Genomic DNA, 18,580 nt, shown 5'->3' on the forward strand with positions numbered 1-18,580 from the left:
GGAAAGCCTCTGCTGGGGAGCCCCGGAGCCCAGTCCCCCCAGCCCCTCTCTCCCGCCCGCCCCGCCGGCCACCCTCGGGGGCGAGGCAGCCCGGCGCGTGGGAGGGGACGGCGCGCCATTGGCTTGTGCGCGGCACGGAGAGGAGGGACCAGCGCGGGCCGCCAGACTCGGGCAAACCCCGGCGGCGCAGGGCTCCGCGCGCAGTCCAGCCCAGCCCGGCCCGGCCCTGCCCTGCGCGCGCGGGCGGCGCGATGTGAGGCGCCCGAGGCCCCGGTCCCCTGGCACGCCAGCTCCGCGCAGCGCCGGCGCCAGCATGCGCTAGCAACGTAAGTTCTGTTCCCCGCCGCCGCCTCGGAGCCTCGCACGTTCCCCTCGCGCCGCCGGCCGGTGCCTGCGCAGCGCAGCCCAGTGGGGCTCGTGCGGCCGCAGGGCCCGCTGGGGACAGTGAGGATCCCAGGCGCGCAAGCCGGGCGCCCCGCGATCGCTTGGCACCGGCGGATGCTGCCGGGACCCCAGGGGTCCCCTCCTCGGCTCTCCAAGGCGCCGTCCCGCAGCCTCTTCTGTTCCTCTCCTTCGCGATCTCGGCTCCCTGCCTTTCCCTCTGACTCGGTTTCCCTCTCTCTCCCGGCTTGCACGCTCCGCCGTCTCCTCCCTCTTGGGCTGTTGATTTCGCCCTCGGCCTCCCCCTCTCGGGCTCGCGCTCTCTGCTCCGGAGCAAGAGAAACGGAGCGAAAAGCAGTTTCTTTCTCCCTGGGGTCTTACTCGGTCCCCGCGCTCGGCTGTGGCTGTCTGTCCCCTCCCCCCTCCATCTCTCCCCTCCGCCCCCCTTCCATTGTTCCCGGGCCTCAGGAGTACGCGGCACAAACTTGCGAGTCCCCCGCCTCCCCGCTTCGCCCCCGCAGGGCCGTGGACCGAGGTGGCGGAGATCCCGCTGCCCACAAGTCTGGCACGACCTTCTGGTTCGCGGGGCCGTGGGCAGGGGTGCTGGGCGGGAGGATCCGTGGCGCCCAACCGCCCGGAGCTCCCCGCCTGGGGTCCGCAGCCTTCAGGCCAGGGTCTCAGAAGGTGGATGAGCGCCTGGAGCAGGGAGATAAAGCACACCCTGGAGGGGGGAGGGGCAAGACGGGGAGAGACCCCAGGGGATGCGGGGAGAGGCAGAAACCGAAGCCGCGCCTAAGCCCCCGTTGTTGGCCGCGGCGGGCAGGGGAAGCACAGGTGGCGACCGACGCCCCCCACTCTCCCCTAAGTCGCGCGCTCAGCAGGAAGGGGGCAGTGTAGGGCCATTGGTATGGCGCTGGGTGGGCGGGGGCCCCCTGCGGTGGGCATAATGCTCGCACGCGCGCGGGGGTCTGCAGAGGAACGGCCAGAGCGCCGCGCCCACCCTCTGCGCGCCCCCAGGGTCGGCGCTCGCTCGGAGCCCCCTCGCTCCCCCTCCTTCGCCCCACCCAGTCCCGGGCCCCGCCCGCCGCCCTGGAGGAGCGGGTTTCTCCGCGGGGGCGGTGGGGGCGGGGCCCGAAAATCCCCAGGTTCCTCCAAAGCCCAGCGCGGTCGGCCGAGGCCGCCTCGCCCCGCCGCCCCGCGGTTCCTGGTTATCTCCAGACAAACTTTTCCTGGTGGGGCCGCCCTGCGGGGAGAAGGCCGGGTTGACACCCCAACCGTGCGGCCTCTTGTACCTCCAGCCCTGGCGGCCCATGAAGAGGGGGCCACGACCCTCTTTTTCTGCAGCCGGCAGAGGCCAGGGACACGGGGCGGGGTGGGGGGGATTACTGGAGGGCCAGGAGGGCCACTGTCCATTCTCTCAGCCGCAGCCCCACTCTCAGCCCAGGGGGAGGGAAGATTTTTCTTGCTGGGTTGTTAGGAAATAAGACACTGCGTATCCCCCAGGCCTGTGTTATCCCATCTGTAAAATGGGCCGTCTGGGCCCCAAGGTCCCCTCTGGCCCCGGTATCCTGGGAACCAGCTGCCCTGGCTTCTCGTTCTCCGCCCACGCGCTGGCAGCTTAATCAGTCCTTCCAAATTTGGAGTGGAGGGCTGAGGCCCAGAGCCCTCCACCCGCGCGGGGCTCCACCGCCGGACCCACAGCTCAGGCCTGTTCTCCGCGGGGCGCTGCCCCCAGGGCCCCCGCAGCCTCTCCACCCCACACTCAGCTGTCTCCCCTCCCCCAAGGTTTTAGGCTAGCCCCACCCCCTCTGCTGGAGAAAGGGTTTGCTCCTCCTAAGGTGCAGAGTAGGATGGGGAGTGGAGTTAACAATGACCCCTGATATTCACACGGTGTGGACTGTTCTTTACTTTCACTTATTGAACGAAGTGTTTGTGAGCTTTGTGGTAAAAACGATTGAGTGAACAGAGTGCCAGGCATAGTTCCAGGCCCTGGGAGACAGCTGGGGACAAAATAAAGATCTTGCCCTCATGGAGCTGAGGCTTAAAAGGGGAGGGGCAAGTAACTAATAAAATAAATAAGCAAATTATATAGCATATTGGAAAATGGGGGGGGGGAGTTGAGTGTTGAGGTCAGGGGTGGGATTACTGTTTTAAATAGAGTGGTCAGGGAGGCCTCCCAGAAGAGGCGACTTTTGAGCTAAGGCTTTGAAGAGGTGAGCTGTGGGGGTAGCTTGGGAAGTAAAGATCCTGCAGAGAGAGCAGCCTGTGCAAAGGCCCTGAGGCTGGAATGTGCCTGCTGTATTTGAGGAACAGCAAGGAGCCAGTGCAGCCAGGGTGGAGTGGGGGTGCGGAAGAGATAGGAGGCAAGGCTGGCTGAGAAGGGATGAAGGGTCCCCATTTCACAGATGAGGGAGGTGATGCTCAGAAACAGCCTATTAGTCTCCCCAGGACATGGGGTCCAGGAGTGGCAGCTGTGGGGCGGGGTGCCTGATGTTCTGAGTCCTGGCCCATAATACTTTCCCTTCTCCCTCAACGTGCCCCTCCCAGGGCCAGGTCTGGCCAAGTGCGGGGACATGGAGGGGAGCCACCCAGGCTTGGTACCCCAAGGGTTTCCATGTCTCTGTAGCCTGTTGCCAGCCCCCTCCCCAGGTTCTCCTGGCCTGCCTGGAGTCAGTGCACTCGGGGCAGCATCTTCCTCCTGACCCAGAGGGATCCTGTTCTCTCTCTTCCTGTTTCCTCCCTGCGGCCACCCCCTTGTAAGCACCTCATTCTGTATCCACATGTGGGCCCTGGCAGGGGACCTGTTTTGAAGCTGATATGGGTAAGGGGGAAACTGAAGCAAAGAACTTGAGTCTTCCAGTCTGAAAATGACCACAGTGACAGTATTATTGTGCATTCACTGCAAAACGAGTACTATTCCAGGTGTTCTTTGTGTATCTTTTCATCAGTGGGAGGGAGGTGTCATTATCACACCCATTTAACAGATGAGGAAGCTGAGGCCCAGAGAGGTGGTGTCTCTGGCCCAAGGCCACGCAGCTAATGGTAGAGTCAGGATTTAAGCCCGGGCCTCTGGAGTGGTGACCTACTCCTTTAACCGCTAAGCCAGAGCCCCGAACCCTGGGGGAGATGGTCGGTCCTGGACTGTGGCTCTGGCCCATCAGCGTCCTGGGAAAAGTACAGGGACTCTTCTGCCTGCCTCCCCCAACACCTCTAGAAGGCAAATCACCACTTGCTTCTGAAAAAGTTGGCTCAAAATGGTGGAGCATCCTTCAAGGAGACTCCCCTCCCACCCTCCCTCCTCCTTCTCCAAGTTCCTGGGTAGCTAGGGAGGCGGGAGGGGTGGGAAGGGGGAGGGATGTGTCTGTCGCCTTCTCACGAGACCTCTGGCCCCATGGGATCTGGAAGCACCAGCCACCTTTGAGGGCTGTGATATGGCCACTGGGTCTGGGGGAGGCTGGCCCACCCTGGGTTGAAAAGGACAGGAATTCTCCACGTGCTCTGCCCTTTGTGAGTGACAGTAGGGGCAGGAAGACCCTCTCAGTGACTTCTGAGTGGTGACGGATGGCAGGCCCTCAGAGGGCTGGACCCGCCTTGCACACAGCAGCAGCTCAGACCCCTGGGTGAGGTCCCCAGGGATGTCCCCTCCTTGCCCTCTGCCCTGCTCTGCCCCTCTCATCCTCCAACACAGCAGGGAGTGTTTATTTTTTGTCCCTGAAGCTTTGGAGATGTTTGTGATGAAAGTCTGGGCTTCCCTCTGCTTTTCTGGAAATTAGGCACCTTCAAAAGAAAGAACCAGTAGAGAGACAGAATGTATGTTGGTCGCTGGAGCAGTGAGGGGTGGTGGCACTTGGTGGCGGCATCTTGGGCTGGGGCCTTGCTTGCTGCAGTGTGGCTAGTAAGCAGCAGGGTTTGGAAGCCAAATCATGAATTTTACAGCCAGGAGGGGCCCTAGAGACCACACTCCCATTTTTTTAGGTGGGGAAACTGAGTCCCGAGGTCGGGCCCTGGCTTACCCAGGAAGGCAGAGTCTGCTGGTGGCCTCAGCTGTCCTGTCTCCCAGCCCAGTGACTCAGGGCTCACCTGCCAGCCTTCTAGTTCAACGTACATCCTTTGCTGCCAGCTGCCACGTTCCTGGAGGTTCCTGGAAGTGGGGCGTGGAATCCCTTTCTTTGTCGTGGGGACTGGGTGTGTCATCCCAGCAGGATTCGCATTGTCCCCCTCCCTCTCCCCTGCCAGTTCTACCCTCTGTCATCCTCGTCCTTCTGAGCCGGCAGTGATGCCGGGACACAAGAGAGACGGATGGCACAGCCCTGCCCTCGGCTGGCTCACCGTGCTCTCGAGAGACAAGACCGAGGATGGCAGGCCCGGCCTTCAGAATAATTATGCTGTCGAGGGACACGCTGCCAGGAAGCTGTGCCCATGGCAGCCTCGCCTCGGCTCCCCACTTACCCGTGGGCCCTGAGACCCCCCCACAACCTGCACCCCAGAGGCCGCCCTGAGGTCAGTATCGCAGCTGGTCCTTGGAGGTTCCTCTGTGTCCTGTGACTTCCCAGTCTGGCTCCAGCCCTCCTGACAACCTAGTAAGTCAGACGTTATCACCCCCACTCGCAGTGAAGGAATGGGGGCTCCCGGAGGTAAATCTGCCCAAAGGCACAGGGCTGGTAATGCAGAGCTGGGATTCTAACACAGGTCCCTTTACCCCCAACCTCCCTGTTGTGGCCCCTGAGATGCGAGACTTGCTCTGCTTGGGCCCTGGCGGTGGGCTCTGCCTGGGAGTCTGTAGACCCCGTCTTGCCCAGGGGGGTGATGGGTGCCCCAGGAAGGGACTACGGGTGGATGGCGCAGGGGCCTGCTTGCTGGGCTCTCTCCCTGCCTCCGCTTCTCCCGCCCCCGGCGCGTCTCTCACTGCCCCCTGCCCTGGTGCTGCCCTGCCCCAGGCCCCATTTCCAGCTATTCTGCACCAATGCGATAACAGAACAATGGGTCTCCCTGCTGCCCTTCCCAGGTCCTGCTGGAGCCACAGGGCCTTAACCCAAGGGAGGCTGGCCACCTGCCGGGAACTTTCAAGAGGAGACTGGATGGGGAAGATGGCTCGGAGCTTCGTTCTTTTTGGGGATCAGGCTGAGCAAAGAACACCCCCAGACACACCAGCCTCTCTCAGGATATCCAGTTAAAGCATAGGAATTTGCTTTGAATTTCAGCTCTGCTGCTTCCCCCAAGAGACACTTGAATAAGTCCCTCAAGCCTCAGTTTCCTCATCTGTAAAATGGGGGGATAATACAGCCATTCTCGTAGAGTCGTGGCGGGCATTCCAGGAGCTTCTGGTCTGGAAGGACTTGTCCCCACCTCCAGCCCTGGGGAGGATGCTCTCCTTACCAGATGAGGGGGACAGGTGTGCTCCCCCTCCACAGAGGGTCTTGTTTGAGAAGGAAGTGGACACTCAGCAGCTAGGGGGTGTTCTGGGCCCCAGGCCCCTACCCGCCCCTGCTTGCAGTCAGGTTCCCAGCTGGCCCTCATGGGCAGTCTCCATGGTGGGGACAGCTCTGCAGTCCATCCGTCTCTATGGAAACCAGGCTTCCTGGGAATGCTACAGGGGGGTTAGGAGGAGTCCCCCAGGACCAGCATGGGGACGGTGTCCCGGCCCCATCTGATCTGCTGCCAGGGCTGGCCCTGCAGCCGCCCCTAATGTTATTCATTATTGTCCTTGATGGGGCACAGAGCAGGTGCCAGGCCCCCGACTGCCTTTCCTGAGTATGCTCATCACCGCCCTGTGAGCTAAGAAGAGGGAGGAGGGGGGTTTCACAGAGAAAGTGATGGAGGCTCAGAGAGGTTAAGTAACTTTCCTGAGGTCACAGAACAATCAAGATAAAGCATTGGGGTTTGACCCCAAGTCTGCCCAGTCATTAAGTACACCCCCCCCAACTCTGTCATCCTCCCGTGACACTTGTACCCCTGGTGAGCCGCTCCCCTCCTCTCCTGGCTTCCTTCCGTCTCTGGCGGCTTTGCTGGGCCTCTGCCCAGTCCTGGCCCCTCTGTCTGCCTGCCACTGGGAGCTCTCTGGGCATGTTCCTTCCTGGCCTCAGATGTTCCCCCAACATGAGGAAGGGGAGGGGGCTGCAGGAGTGGGACCTTGGCCAGCAGGGGGCCTCTCGACCCTTCCCCCCACTCTCTGATTTCTCACGAATATTTATTTTGTTGAGCTCCTCATGTGCCGGAACCGTCCCAGGCCCTGTGAACAAAACCAGACCCCCTGCTCCGTGGCGCTTGTCTTCCAGTGATGGCTGCTGCTTTCTGAGGCGGTGGGGGCCGTGTCTCACCCAGCCCCAACCCCCACCGTCTCCTGGGCGCCCCCTAGGCCAGGCCCTCTGCCGAGAGCTGGAGATCTGGGGTCTCCGGCTCCCCATGACCCACTTGCCCGGGGTCACCTGGCCGGTAGGGGTGCCCAGATTCCAGCCCGGCTCAGTCTGACTGCAAAGCCCCTTCCCCGCTCTCCTGCCACCAGCGCACATGTGGCCTGGGGCAGATCCTCAGCTCCCTGCCAGGTCCAGCGTGTGTCTGCACAGAGCCTCCCTTGGGCCCTGCCAGTGGAACTGGGTGTGAGCTGGAGTGTTCTGGGTGGGGTTGGGGCGGCCTGCTTCCTCGGCCCGACTGTCGCTCATTCCCCTGTGCTGACAAAGGTGCCCAGGCCCAGCGGGCAGTCTCTCTGATGGGCACAGTACAGCCCTGCCTTCAGATCGTTGGTCTCAGGGAGCCTAGGCGCCCATGAAGAGACCAGGAGTCTGGGCTGGAAGTGGCCAGTGGTCGTCCCTGCTGAGACCCTTGCGAGTCCAGAGGAGGGAGGGCACAGTTCCCTGGGGAAGGCGCCCCGGAGGGGGGGCTGTGCAAAGATCACGAAGAACAAGGGGCATCGAGGTGGGGGGAGCGGAGGGCCTTCCTGGTGGGCAGTGATTCATCTGTTAAAAGCACAATGATTTGCCCGCTTTCTTGGGAATTGAGGTCAGAGAGGCAGCCAGGGGCAGAATGCCGAGGGTTGGGAACTCGAGGGCTGGGGGCCTACAAGCCATTGTCCCTTCTCCTTGCTTGGCAGGTCCTCCCAGGTAAGCGTGGCGGTGGAGGGGCAGCCTCTTGCCCACGCCTTTCTCGGGCCTCTGGCCTCGGGCAGCCTGCACCGGGGATGCCCTGGGGGCCCTTCGGAAGGCAGCCGGTCTGGGAAAGGCAGCATGGCAGCCCGATAGGCAGGCTTTTTCCATTGTGCACGGCTGAGTGAAGAGAGGGGAGCAGAGGGAGCGTGCGCCAGGCCTGTCCCGGGCTGGGCACCTGGCCGCAGACACCGCCCGCGCGCCCTCTCTATCCTCCAGCTCTGCCGCAGAGAGGGTCTTATTACCCCCGTGTCGCAGGGGTGGACACAGGCTGGGAGAGCGGCCGTGACTTGCCCAAGGCTCTGCAGCTGGGAAGAGGGCAGACCCAGGATTCAAACCCATGTCTGGCTGCCCCAAAGCCCGTGTTCAGCCAGGGGGCAGGGAGTGGAGTGGAGGGAGGCTCCCTCTGTCCTCACTTAGTGGGGCCGGGCCTCAAAGAAACGCCCGGAGTGGCCCTGAAGGGGAGGAGAGTTCAAGGGCAGATGGGGGGTCCTGTTTCGGGGCTGGCGGGTGTGTAGGAGTGTTGCAGCTGCCCGCCCACCCCCCAGGCAGGGCCCAGTCCTGGGTGCAGAAGGGACGGAGCTTGGTGCTCAGAGCAGCTCACTTCGCAGAGGCAGGTGCAGGGCACCCTGTTCCCTGGAGGTCAAGTTCAAGGTCTCACTCTCCCTGGGCGGCCACAGGGCCCTTTGTTGATGGTGAGCTCGCTGCTGGGCTGGACTCTGGGGGGTCCACAGTGGGTCCCACCAGCCCAGGTACCGACGGCAGTGCCTGTGGATAAAGCTGTCCCACCTAAGAGTGACGTGGGGTGTTCAGTGGAGCCAGGACGCCATCGTCCCCTTCTGTCCTCAGCCCCAGCAGGCTGGCACTGCCACGCCCGCGGCCTTCGCTTTTCGGGCTCGGGCCTGTGGTGCGGAGGGTAGCACTGTGTGTGCGGTGGAGAGGGCTGTCGGGCAGGGGAACGCTGCTGACTGAGCTGGGATCTCTGAGAGCCCAGGCAGGTGGGCTGTGGCCCGAGTGTCGGCCTTATGCCGTGAGACTGGGGTCTGGGGGCTTTGTCCGGTGGGGTGGAGACCTCAGGAAGTGCTAGTTAGGCCCCCTCCTGATCCGCCCTGGCCTCCACCCCAGAGCCACTGCCACATGGGGGATTTGGGGAGGGTGCGAGGGTCTGTGTCTAAATGCCATCTCAATCCAGCACTTTGCATGGTCCCAGCTCTGCCCCACGCCCTTCATGGAGATGGATATTCTCACAGCATCCCTATGAGGCAAGACTCTTCATTTTCCCAACTACAGATCGGGAGACTGAGGCACAGAGAGGTTGAGTGACCTGCCCACGGTCACACAGCTAAGAAGTGGTAGGGGCGGGATTTGAACTGAGAGAGTGTGGCCTCAGCTGTCCAGCTGAAGTAGTTCACTGGCACTTTATAAAGCACTTCCTGTCCGTGATTTTGTTTCTCCTTACCCACCCCTGGGGGAAAACAAGGGCTGTTGTTTCCATTTCACAGATGAGAGCACTGGGGCTCGGAGGAGAAGCAACTTGCTCTGATTGATGGCTGACAGATCAGCGCCCCTGTCCCCACCCAGGCTGTGAGCCACTTAGGGGCAGGGGCCCTGTCCCACCGCCTGTACCTGGCTCACAGCACATCCTCATGAAATGCGATTCCTGCATTTCAATGTGCAGTTGCTGCACCCCGTGCTCTGACCAAGCTTCTCTTTTGGCCCCTAGATCTCTAGGAGGTGAGAATCGTAGCTCCCTTTCACAGATGGGGAAAACCGAGGCTCAGAGCAGTGAGTGACTTACCTGAGTCACAGGGCCGGTAAGGACTGAGTTAGGTAGCACAGCCGGCCTGGGCGAGAAGGTTAAACGGCCAGGGGGTCCTACCTGAAGGGCGCGCATAAGGCCTCCCCATACCTGGAGCTGGCGAGGACGCCGAGGAACTGGACCGCCCATGCATCGTGGGCGATGTCAGTGGTTTGCCACTCTGTGGAACAGTTGAGCACTTTCTCCCAGAGTTAAAAGTAGATTTACCGTACAACTCAGTATAATTCCACTCCTGGGGATTTACCTTCGAGAAATGAAAACTTATGGTCACACAAAAACCTGTACACAGGTGTTTATAGCAGCTCTACTCATAATCGTCACAATCTAGAAACGACACAGCTGTCCTCCTGTGAGTGACTGGATGAACGGTCCGTCTCTCCACGGAAGCATACTATGCCGTGAAGAGGAGTGGACTGTTGATGCGCACGACAGCTTGGGGGAATCTCAAAGGCATTACGCTGAATGAGAGAAGCCAGTCTCGAAAGGTTATTCACTATATGATTCCATTTATCTAACATATTTGAAAAAACAGAAACAAAACTACTGACAGACAGCAGATCAGGGATTGCCAGGGATCAGGGGTGAGGGGAGGGTGTGGCTGGGACAGCACGAGGGAGTTTTTGGGGCGATGCCACTGCCCTGTGTCCTGATTTGGTGGTGGTGGTTACATGACTCTGTGTGTGTGCTGAAATTCACATAACTGTACAACAAAAAAAGGTAGCTATGGCTGTGCTGTGCGTAAATGAGATAAGGCCAGAGGGGAGGCGGGAAGAGGAAGGGTGGGGGCCCGGCTGCCCGGTGGGCGGTGCCATCGCGGAGGGGTGGATGGGGCCGAGCTGTGGTGTGCCCGGGTGTGGGCAGCCCTGCTCGGGCCCACCTGGCAGCGGGAGGGCCGCCAGGCTGGTTATAGCTGCTATCTGGATTCACAAGGAGGTGGTGACAAGTGGCTGAGATGTTGTGATGGTGTCCAGGGCCCCGTGGAGCAGTGCGGTTAAACCCCGGCTCCCCGTGGGGCCGGCTGCCTCCCCGCCCACTGGCATCGGGCCCTGGGACTGCCTTCCTGGTCACCACCAGCCACCTCCCGTGTCCCCGGGCGGGGGTGTGGAGGGGAGGCGTCACTGCCCCCGTTTACCGATGAGGACCAGGCTGGGGGGGCATCGCTCTCACTGAAGACCCCGCTACCCACTCTTGCTGGTATTTCCAAACTCAAGCTGGTAGCTACCTGCCTAGTTTTTCCAAGTGTATTTATCCACATCGTCCAAATACCCCACAATGGGGCTCTCTGTTTTAATGTTTATTTGCTGGCTGCTTTATTTTGTTTTAAGACGCTGGGAGGCTGGAGGACCACAGGTGACCTGGGGACATTTCTGCCTCTGGCAGCCCTGGCCACAGGGCCAGCCTGGGGCCACACAACGCTAAGACTGGGGTCCGAGGACTGGTCAGGGAGGTCCGGCAAGCCCAGCTCAGGTCCCCTGGCTGAGGGACAGGCGACTTCTGAGCCTTGTCTGTGAACGGCGGTGGTTTTCCTGCTCTGCCAGAGGGGGCCATGGGTGGCAATGAGATGCTGGAATAAGGGAGGCCCCTGGCGCTGGGGGGCACACGGCGGGGTGGGGGTACTAGTGCTGTTCACCCGTCTCGGTGGAACTGCATTGAGCTCGGTTTCCTCATCTGTAGAATGGGTGTCAATGGTCCCCATCCTGCAGGGCGGCTGTGATTAGAGGAGCCCAGTGCCACCCCCCGGGGAAGCTTCCGGAAGCCTTTACCTCACTGCGGCTGACAGTCCTGTCTCCCCTGTGTAGGTTTTGTGCTGACCCAAGGTGAGGACGGGCACGTGCTCCTCTCTGCGTCTCCGTCGCCCAGCTCAGTGCCTGCACACAGTAGGTGTTCGAGACCTGGCTCCAGGTGGGGTTGGGGGCTGTGGGGGACGGGGGGCAGACACGGAGGGGGCGAGGCTGAGGGTGGTGCCAGTGGCAGGGAGGGGACGAGGCCTGGACTGCAGCCACAGGACCGCTGCCAACACTGCTGGCTGCTCTCCTCTGGCTCAGCGGGTCCCACGGCCACCCCCTCCCATTGTTTCAGCCCTGGTGGCTTTGAAGGAGGTCCTCTGGGAGACGTGAGCGAGGGGGGGAGTGCGTGCTGGGCAGCAGGGATGGGGAAAGGTCACTGGGGGTCCTGGACCCCGCACGGGCTCAGGACCCCCGCCCCAGGTTGGGCAGATCCTCCCCTCTTCTGGACCTTGTTTGCCTGACGGAGCCCAAGCCCCTCTTTACCCCCACCTCTCCCAGGAACTTCTGGGTGTGGGCCCCATCCAGCCCAGTGCCTCGTCTGGGCCCAAACTCCCCTCCAGGGCCAGCTGTGAGGCTCCATCCAGCCCGGTCACCTGGGGTGTGCCATGTCCACTTAGGCCAGACGGGCTGGCAGAGCTAGACGGGCCTTGGGAGCATCCGCCCCAGCCCATTTTACAGATGAGGAAGCTGAGGCCGGAAGAGGGGAGAGGCCTGGAAACTGCGCAGGACCAGAGGTCTGTGTCTCCCCTCAGCCGTTCCACGGACGCTGGGTTCCCCGACAAGATGGCGGCCAAGCAGCCTCCCCCTCTCATGAAGAAGCACAGCCAGACGGACCTTGTGAGCCGCCTGAAGACCCGCAAGATCCTGGGCGTGGGCGGGGAGGATGACGACGGGGAGATCCACCGCTCCAAGGTGGGCCGCAGAGGGCGCCTGGAGCCGGCCACGCCTGGGGTCCACCGCTGAGCACCAGTGTGGGGAGGCGGGGCTGGCCCGTCATGGGGAGAAGAGTAGCCGAGGCCCCTATAGCTGCACAAGCCCCTGGACGTAGCACATTTTTCTGGAAACTTAAAATAGAGACGTCAGGGGAATAATAAAAAGGAAAACCCATCATTAGAATGAGTGCGTTTTATGTGCGCAGTATTGCACAACTGCTCTGTAAGCATTATTTAATCTTCTTGCTGGCCCTGGGAGGCGGCGATATAGTTATTAACCCATTTTACAGATGAGGAAACTGAGGCTCGAAGAGGTTTAGGACTTCCCTGAGGCCACACCAGGAAGTGGCCTTCAAGCCCCCGTCTGCAGACCTCTGAGCTGTCCTTCTCAGCCACTGTATTTTCAGCTTCCTTTAAGCCGTGGTGTCAGGGAGGCAGAGAGGGGGTGACCCTCCCTGCCTGGGTGGCCCCTTGGCTAAGCAGAGGTCCCGGGGGTCCCTGGGTGTGCGAGGGGCTCTGGGAGGGGGCGAGTGGGCTGGGCGTGCTGTCAGCTGCCTTCTCATTGTTGCCTCTGACGCCCCTGTGTCCACAGATCAGCCAGGTCTTGGGCAATGAAATCAAGTTTACTGTTCGGGAACCTCTGGGGCTGAGGTGAGCATTTACGTGTGAGTCTGGGGGGGCAGGGTCATGGGGAGGGGCTGCCTGAGACCCCATCTTGGCAGCCTTGCCCTGTGTCGTGTTGACCTCGATTCCATCCCATCTCATTCCCTCCCCCCAAACCAGCCACCCCTGGGCTCCTCGGCTGGGGAGGGGAGGGTCCCCTGGGGCCTGGGTGGCCGTGGGGGCCTGGCTGTGACCTTCCTCTCCACGCCCCCAGGCTCTGGCAGCTTGTTTCTGCCGTGCTCTTCTCCGGCATTGCCATCATGGTGAGCCCCCGCCTCCCCGGGGACCTGGCCCTGGGTCTCACTCCCCCTGCCGCACGTCTGGGCCTCGCGGGGGCTCCTCCCCTGCCCTGGGCCCCGGCTCCCTCTCCCCCCATGGCCGTCATGCTGAGGCCCCCTGTCCAGGCTGTCTGGCTGCCTCCACCTTCCTGGCTCCCGACACTCCCCCACCTGTGCCCCACCTGCCTGGGGCATCCCAGGTCCATCGCCCATGGCCCGGACTCCTGGCCCCTGGGCACCCCAGCCCCTTCTGTCCTGGCATGGAGGGGTGGGGGGTCAAGGTCCCGGCCCTGCTCCCCGGGGAAGGAGGAGATGTGCAGGGGGAGTTTCAACAGGGACCCCCTCACCCTGAGCCTCCCGCCCGCTGTCCGCAGGCCCTCGCCTTCCCCCACCAGCTCTATGACGCCGTCTTCGATGGAGCCCAGGTGACCAGCAAGACCCCCATCCGCCTCTACGGTGGCGCCCTCCTCAGTGGGTATCACTGGGCGCACTGTGGGGGAGGGATGGGCAGCTGGGGGACCAACCTGGCCTGAGGGGAACCTGGGGAGCCTTCCTCTGTGCTGGGGCTCCCCTTCCCAGCCCCCGTTCAGCTGATGAGTCTCTCTGCTGGGTGTGTGCTGCCATCTTGTGGCCACTGGGGGAACTGGGGCTCTGTCTTTGCCATCCCGTGGGACAAGTAGTTAGTGAGTGCCCGCTGTGTGTAGTGCCCGCCTGTGCACTGGGGTACAGAGGTGAATGAGACCGGGCCCTGCCTTCCAGGGGCTTCACAGCCTAGAGGAGGAGGCAAAATCAACACAGCGTCTGCAAATACCCTCACACCCTTGGGCCTCCCATTTGTTTCCTCTCATCTGAGTCACATGGTGCCTGTTAGGAAGCTGAGTTACAGCTTTCAAACCCAGCACAGATAGTGTCCCTCCCTTCCTCCAAAACACTCTATGGCTCCCTGTTGCCTGCAGACTTTAGTCCCAGCTCCACCTGGCCTTCAGGGTCCTCTGTGGGGTGGATCCAGCCTGCCTTTCCAAACCTACCTTCCCCCATCCCCCGGGGGGCCCTGCACTCCAGCCACACCTCAGGATGCCCCATCCCTGGTTTCAGAAGGCCTCCGTGCCTTTGCACGTGCAGTTTGCTGAGCCTTGTGCCCACTGCACTTCTACTCAACCTCAAAGGCCGGCTCCAGTACCTCTGGGGCAGGGGCGGTGGAGATGGGGGCGGCTTCAAACCCTTCACCCACGCGGTGGAGAGCTGGAGTTACGGATTGTGGGGTTGGTTTGTTGAAATAGAATGAGAGCGTATCTGGTGTTCAGAGCTGGCAGACACGGTAAGAGGTTGAGGCTAAGCTGGTGGTTCTACTAAAAAATATGGCCCACCGCCTCCCCCGGGGACTTCCTTAGTGATCCCTGACTGGGCTCAGGTTCTCTGTCTCCAGGAGCACAGTGGGAAAGAAAATGATGGGGGGACCAGGTAACCCACTAACTCAGTAGACGCCATCAATGCAGAATGGTCATAGTATCTGATACGGGCTCAGTTCTCCCCTTTCACAACTGAAAAGACAGCCCCAGGGAGGGGACGGACTTGCCCGGCGTCCTCTGGTGAGCTGGAGGTTACATGGACGGGAAGGAGCTTATTGGCTGACGCAGCCGAGTCGGATCTGGAAGGAACTGGACGGGGATGGACAGATGTGTTTTAATTTGAGGAATGTGAGTGGGAGCAGGAGATGTGGAAGTCGAGATCCCGGCTACCTCGCCTTATAAGGCCACGGGGAGGAAGACCAGGCCCCTGCCCCTGCCCCTGTCCCCAAGGGGGTGGGGGTCAGGCTGCCCCGCCCCCATCCGCTCTCTGTCCCCGCCCCAGGCATCTCCCTGATCATGTGGAACGCGCTCTACACGGCGGAGAAGGTCATCATCCGGTGGACTCTGCTCACCGAAGCCTGCTACTTCGGGGTACAGTTCTTGGGTGAGTCCTGAGGCGGGCAGTGAGGGAGGGGCGGGGGTGCGGGCAGGGCAGCTGCGCCCCCCCCTTCTGGCTCTGTCCACCTGGGTTTCCAGAAGTGATGAAGGCCTGAGGGGAGGGACTCGTGGGGCTGTGTTTACCTGTGTGCCCGCACACCTGTGCTCCACACCTGACTCTTCCCTGTGGCTTCCTGAATACACACCTGCATATCCACAGCCTCCCACACGCCCGCGCACCTGCAGCCTTCCGTGCCCATCGCTCACTCTGTTCCCAGCACGGGGGTAACAGCACACCCCGGTTTGCCCACGTGCTCCCCCAGTACCTGCCCCGTGGGGACATCAGACTTGTCTGTGGCGTCGGGTGAGGGGGCAGGTCCTGCTTGTCCCAGCTGGCGGACCCCTGGCTCAGGGCGGGGGTCAGCGTGGCATCACCAGGGGGAGGCACACCCCTTCTCTGACCTCTGACTTCTCCCGGCCTTTCTTCCACAGTGGTCACTGCCACGCTGGCCGAGACGGGCCTCGTGTCCACGGGGACCCTGCTGCTCCTGGCGAGCCGCCTCCTGTTCGTTGCCATCAGCATTTACTACTATTACCAAGTCGGCCGGAAACCCAAGAAAGTCTAGCCTCCCACCGGGCCGGGGCCCCTCTGCGCAGGGAGGCCCTGGGGCCTCAGTTTCCCTTTTGTTCTTGGACGCCCGGAAGGACCCTGCTTGCCCCAGCCCTGCCCCAGGCAGGCGGGGGTGGCCGCCCTCCTCTCCTCCCGGGCACTGTGGACGCTGCGATCGCCTGGCTTTCAGGTTTGGGGGGGACGGGGCCTCCGCACCCCGTCCCTCGCCCCACACAGTGCCGCCTCCTTTTCTTGGGCCTCTTGGCCTCTGGACCCCCTGGACAGACGCCGACGGAGAGCTTGAGTCACGGGGGCATGGGGCTGAGGCGGGGCTCTGGCCCCGTCTGCCAGGAGGCCCTCCTTTCCTTCGAGAGAGGCTGTGGCCGCCTCCCTGTCCTCCCCGCCACCCCCGGCCAGTCTGGTGCCCGAGCAGCTGAACTGGGCTCTGTCTATCCTGGAAGCCCCGAGAACTTGACCCTGTGCCCCCGCTCCTGCACATGGGCCCTCCCCATGTGTGGGGGTCCCTCCATCCCCTGAGCACACACTCGGCCCTTCCCCAGCCCAGCTGGCTGTGTGGACCTGACACTCCCCTTACAGCCCTTCCGCGAGGTGGGCCACAGTCAGCCAGAGCCCTGTCTCCAGCCCCAGGCCTGGCCACCACGGGCGCTCCTGGGGCCTTGCTCTAGGCTGCTCTGGAGGCCCCTAGGAGCCCCCTCCCCCCAGTGGCCTGGGTCAGTGGCCTCACCCACAGGCCGGCCCTGACAGGTGGACACAGAGATGACCCCAGATGGAGGCCACCTGTGAGGGAGGGGGTTTGGGTTGAGGAAGAAAGAAAAGCAGTGGCATTTCCTTGTCCCTTGACATGTCCTCCAGGGTCTGAGGGCCACCTGGCTCAGCCCCGCCCCCCGTCGCCCCCTCCCCAGGGTGCCGCCCTCGGGACCTCCGGCCTGGGCTGGCCCCTAGGCCTGGCTGACTAGGGCTGGGGGCCCTTCAATCTCAGTGGGGGAAACAAACAGAAATATTTCAGCAGGCCCCCCTCTCAGCCCCCACCCCATGCCCTGGAGAAGGGGGAGAGCCCGCGCCCTCAGAGCTGAAGGCCGCGCCCTGCCCCTTCCCGGCAGCTGAGTGCTCCCAGTGTTCTCCTTCCCTCCTGTTCCCCAGGACACGAGTGTGCCCACCAGGAAGGGCAGCCCCCAGGACTGGGGACAGGCGTGCAGAGAAGCAGCCCGGGCCCCGACTCCCTTCCCGTCTTGGAGTAGAGTGTGTTTGGGGGGACATGGGTGGTCCTTAGGGGCCCCACACTGCCCTCCCCTGTGTCCTGCTGTCCCTGTAGCCACATGCCCAGAGCCCGGCAGAGAAGGGCGGCACCACTGCCGTCACAGCTGAGGAGAGCCCCAGCGGGAGGGACCCTGGGCACGGGGGACGGGCCTGCTCTTTGCTGGCGTCCGTCTCTTGCCACTGAAGCTCGTGCATCTCCAGGAGCCCTCGCTCCCCGGCCACCAAGCCCTGCGCGGGCCGGGGGCCACTGCCACCTTTGGGAGGTGGCGTGGTGGCCAGGGGTCAGTGCCTGCAGGCCAAGGCCACGTCCTCCATCTGACCATGCCTTTTAAGGCCTGGCTGAGCCTCCCGTGGGTGATGGACAGTTTGTCCTAATGATCTCTGGGCACGGCGGGTAGATTCCCCAGGGGGAGGCAGGCAGGGAAGTGGCAGTGCGGGCTTTGGGGTCAGTCTCTGGGTTGGGCATCTCGGCTGAGCCCGCTAAGCCCCCTTTCTCTCAGCCTGGGGGTGGGGGTGGCTTGGCCTTGCCGCACGGGGTGGCAGTGAGGGCCCGCTGACGTGGGCATGCCCAGGTTGTGGCACAGAGCGGTGCTCGTGAAGTCCCGTGCTGCTGGGCTAAACATCGGAGTGAGGCCCGGAGGGAGGGGGTCTGGCGGACAGACATATGGCCCGGGGTGCGGGGCACGTTAGGACAAGGGGGAGGTGTGGTTGGGGAGGAGACAATTACAAAGGGGAGAGGGACAAAGGAGCCCACAAATCTAGGGAAGAAGGCCCAGCTCCCCATCCTAAAGGTTTGGGAAGACCCAGAAAAGCCGTTGCCACTGGGACCCAGCGCCCTCTTGCCAGGCACCTGCCCCCCCAGCCCTCTCACCCCCACCCCCAAATCAAGACCACCTTTCTTCACGGTCACTATTTATTCTTCATTCCTTTTTCTTTTTGTAAGAAATGGTCACAAAAACCAGTGCAAAACCATCAGTGTGGGCATCCTGTTTATATTACAAAACTCCTTTTGATATATAATATAAAAGGGGGGGCTCACAGGAAATACACATGATAAGTTAGCTCTGCTATCTACCGTGAGGAACGTGGAGGTTTCAAAATAGACTTTCGACATAGACCCACAGGGGGAAGGGAAGAGGGGGCTTCTGGGGAGAGCGGGGTGCTGGGGCCTCGGCTGGTTTGGGGGATCCCGTCTGGGCCCCTTAGGTATGGGTAGGAGAGAGGGGCGTGGGAGGCGAGGAGGGCCCCAGCCCCTAAGATGTAGTCCCTTCTCCAAGAGGCAGCAGCTTGGGAGCAGGAAGGTGGCTTCCAGAATGGGGTGGGGTGTGTGGCCAGCAGAGGTAACCTGGCCTGTTAGTGGCGGCGAGGAAGTCTTGGCACAGAGGCCTCTCTACCCTGTCCCCCAGCTCCCCAGCAGCTGGCAGCAGCACCTGTTATGGGCTGTGTCTTGACCAGCCCAGCCACGTCTGGGAGCCTGAGAGGATCCTCTCAATGGGGCGGAGCTGTCGTCTTCCACGCCCCAAGGAGTGTGGATAGCTGCCCACCTGGGCTAGTGCTGCCGGGGGCAAGGACTGCCTGCTTTCCCGCCCCAGCCCCATGTGTGGTCAGTGGGGCCTATTCAGGGCTCCCTGGCACCTTTCTGGAAGGGCCTTTGGGAGGGGAGTTTCACATCCACCGGTGAACCAACCACCTCAGCCAGATGTTCCCCCGTGAGCTTCCTTCCTCCTCAGGGGGCCAGGAGGGGTGG

At 62.3% G+C, this 18,580-nt stretch overlaps 1 protein-coding gene across 2 annotated transcripts; it reads left to right on the forward strand.

Annotated features, from left to right (window-relative positions):
* Positions 1 to 210: 210 nt before the first annotated feature.
* Positions 211 to 17,808, forward strand: TP53I11 (tumor protein p53 inducible protein 11). 2 transcript variants are annotated; one of them, XM_058527102.1, is made up of 8 exons: positions 211 to 326; positions 11,139 to 11,241; positions 11,879 to 12,038; positions 12,651 to 12,709; positions 12,936 to 12,984; positions 13,374 to 13,470; positions 14,851 to 14,952; positions 15,438 to 17,808. In XM_058527102.1, exons 3-8 carry the CDS (start codon positions 11,910 to 11,912, stop codon positions 15,569 to 15,571), a joined length of 570 nt encoding a protein of 189 aa, XP_058383085.1. In that variant the 5' UTR covers positions 211 to 326; positions 11,139 to 11,241; positions 11,879 to 11,909; the 3' UTR covers positions 15,572 to 17,808. The 2 variants fall into 2 exon arrangements, with proteins under 2 accessions (XP_058383085.1, XP_058383084.1); XM_058527101.1 differs by having other exon boundaries at positions 212 to 326; positions 11,139 to 11,216.
* The last annotated feature ends 772 nt before the right edge of the window (positions 17,809 to 18,580 follow it).

The sequence above is a fragment of the Diceros bicornis genome, chromosome 31 (genome assembly GCF_020826845.1).
Source record: "Diceros bicornis minor isolate mBicDic1 chromosome 31, mDicBic1.mat.cur, whole genome shotgun sequence".
NCBI classification, from domain to species: domain Eukaryota; kingdom Metazoa; phylum Chordata; class Mammalia; order Perissodactyla; family Rhinocerotidae; genus Diceros; species Diceros bicornis.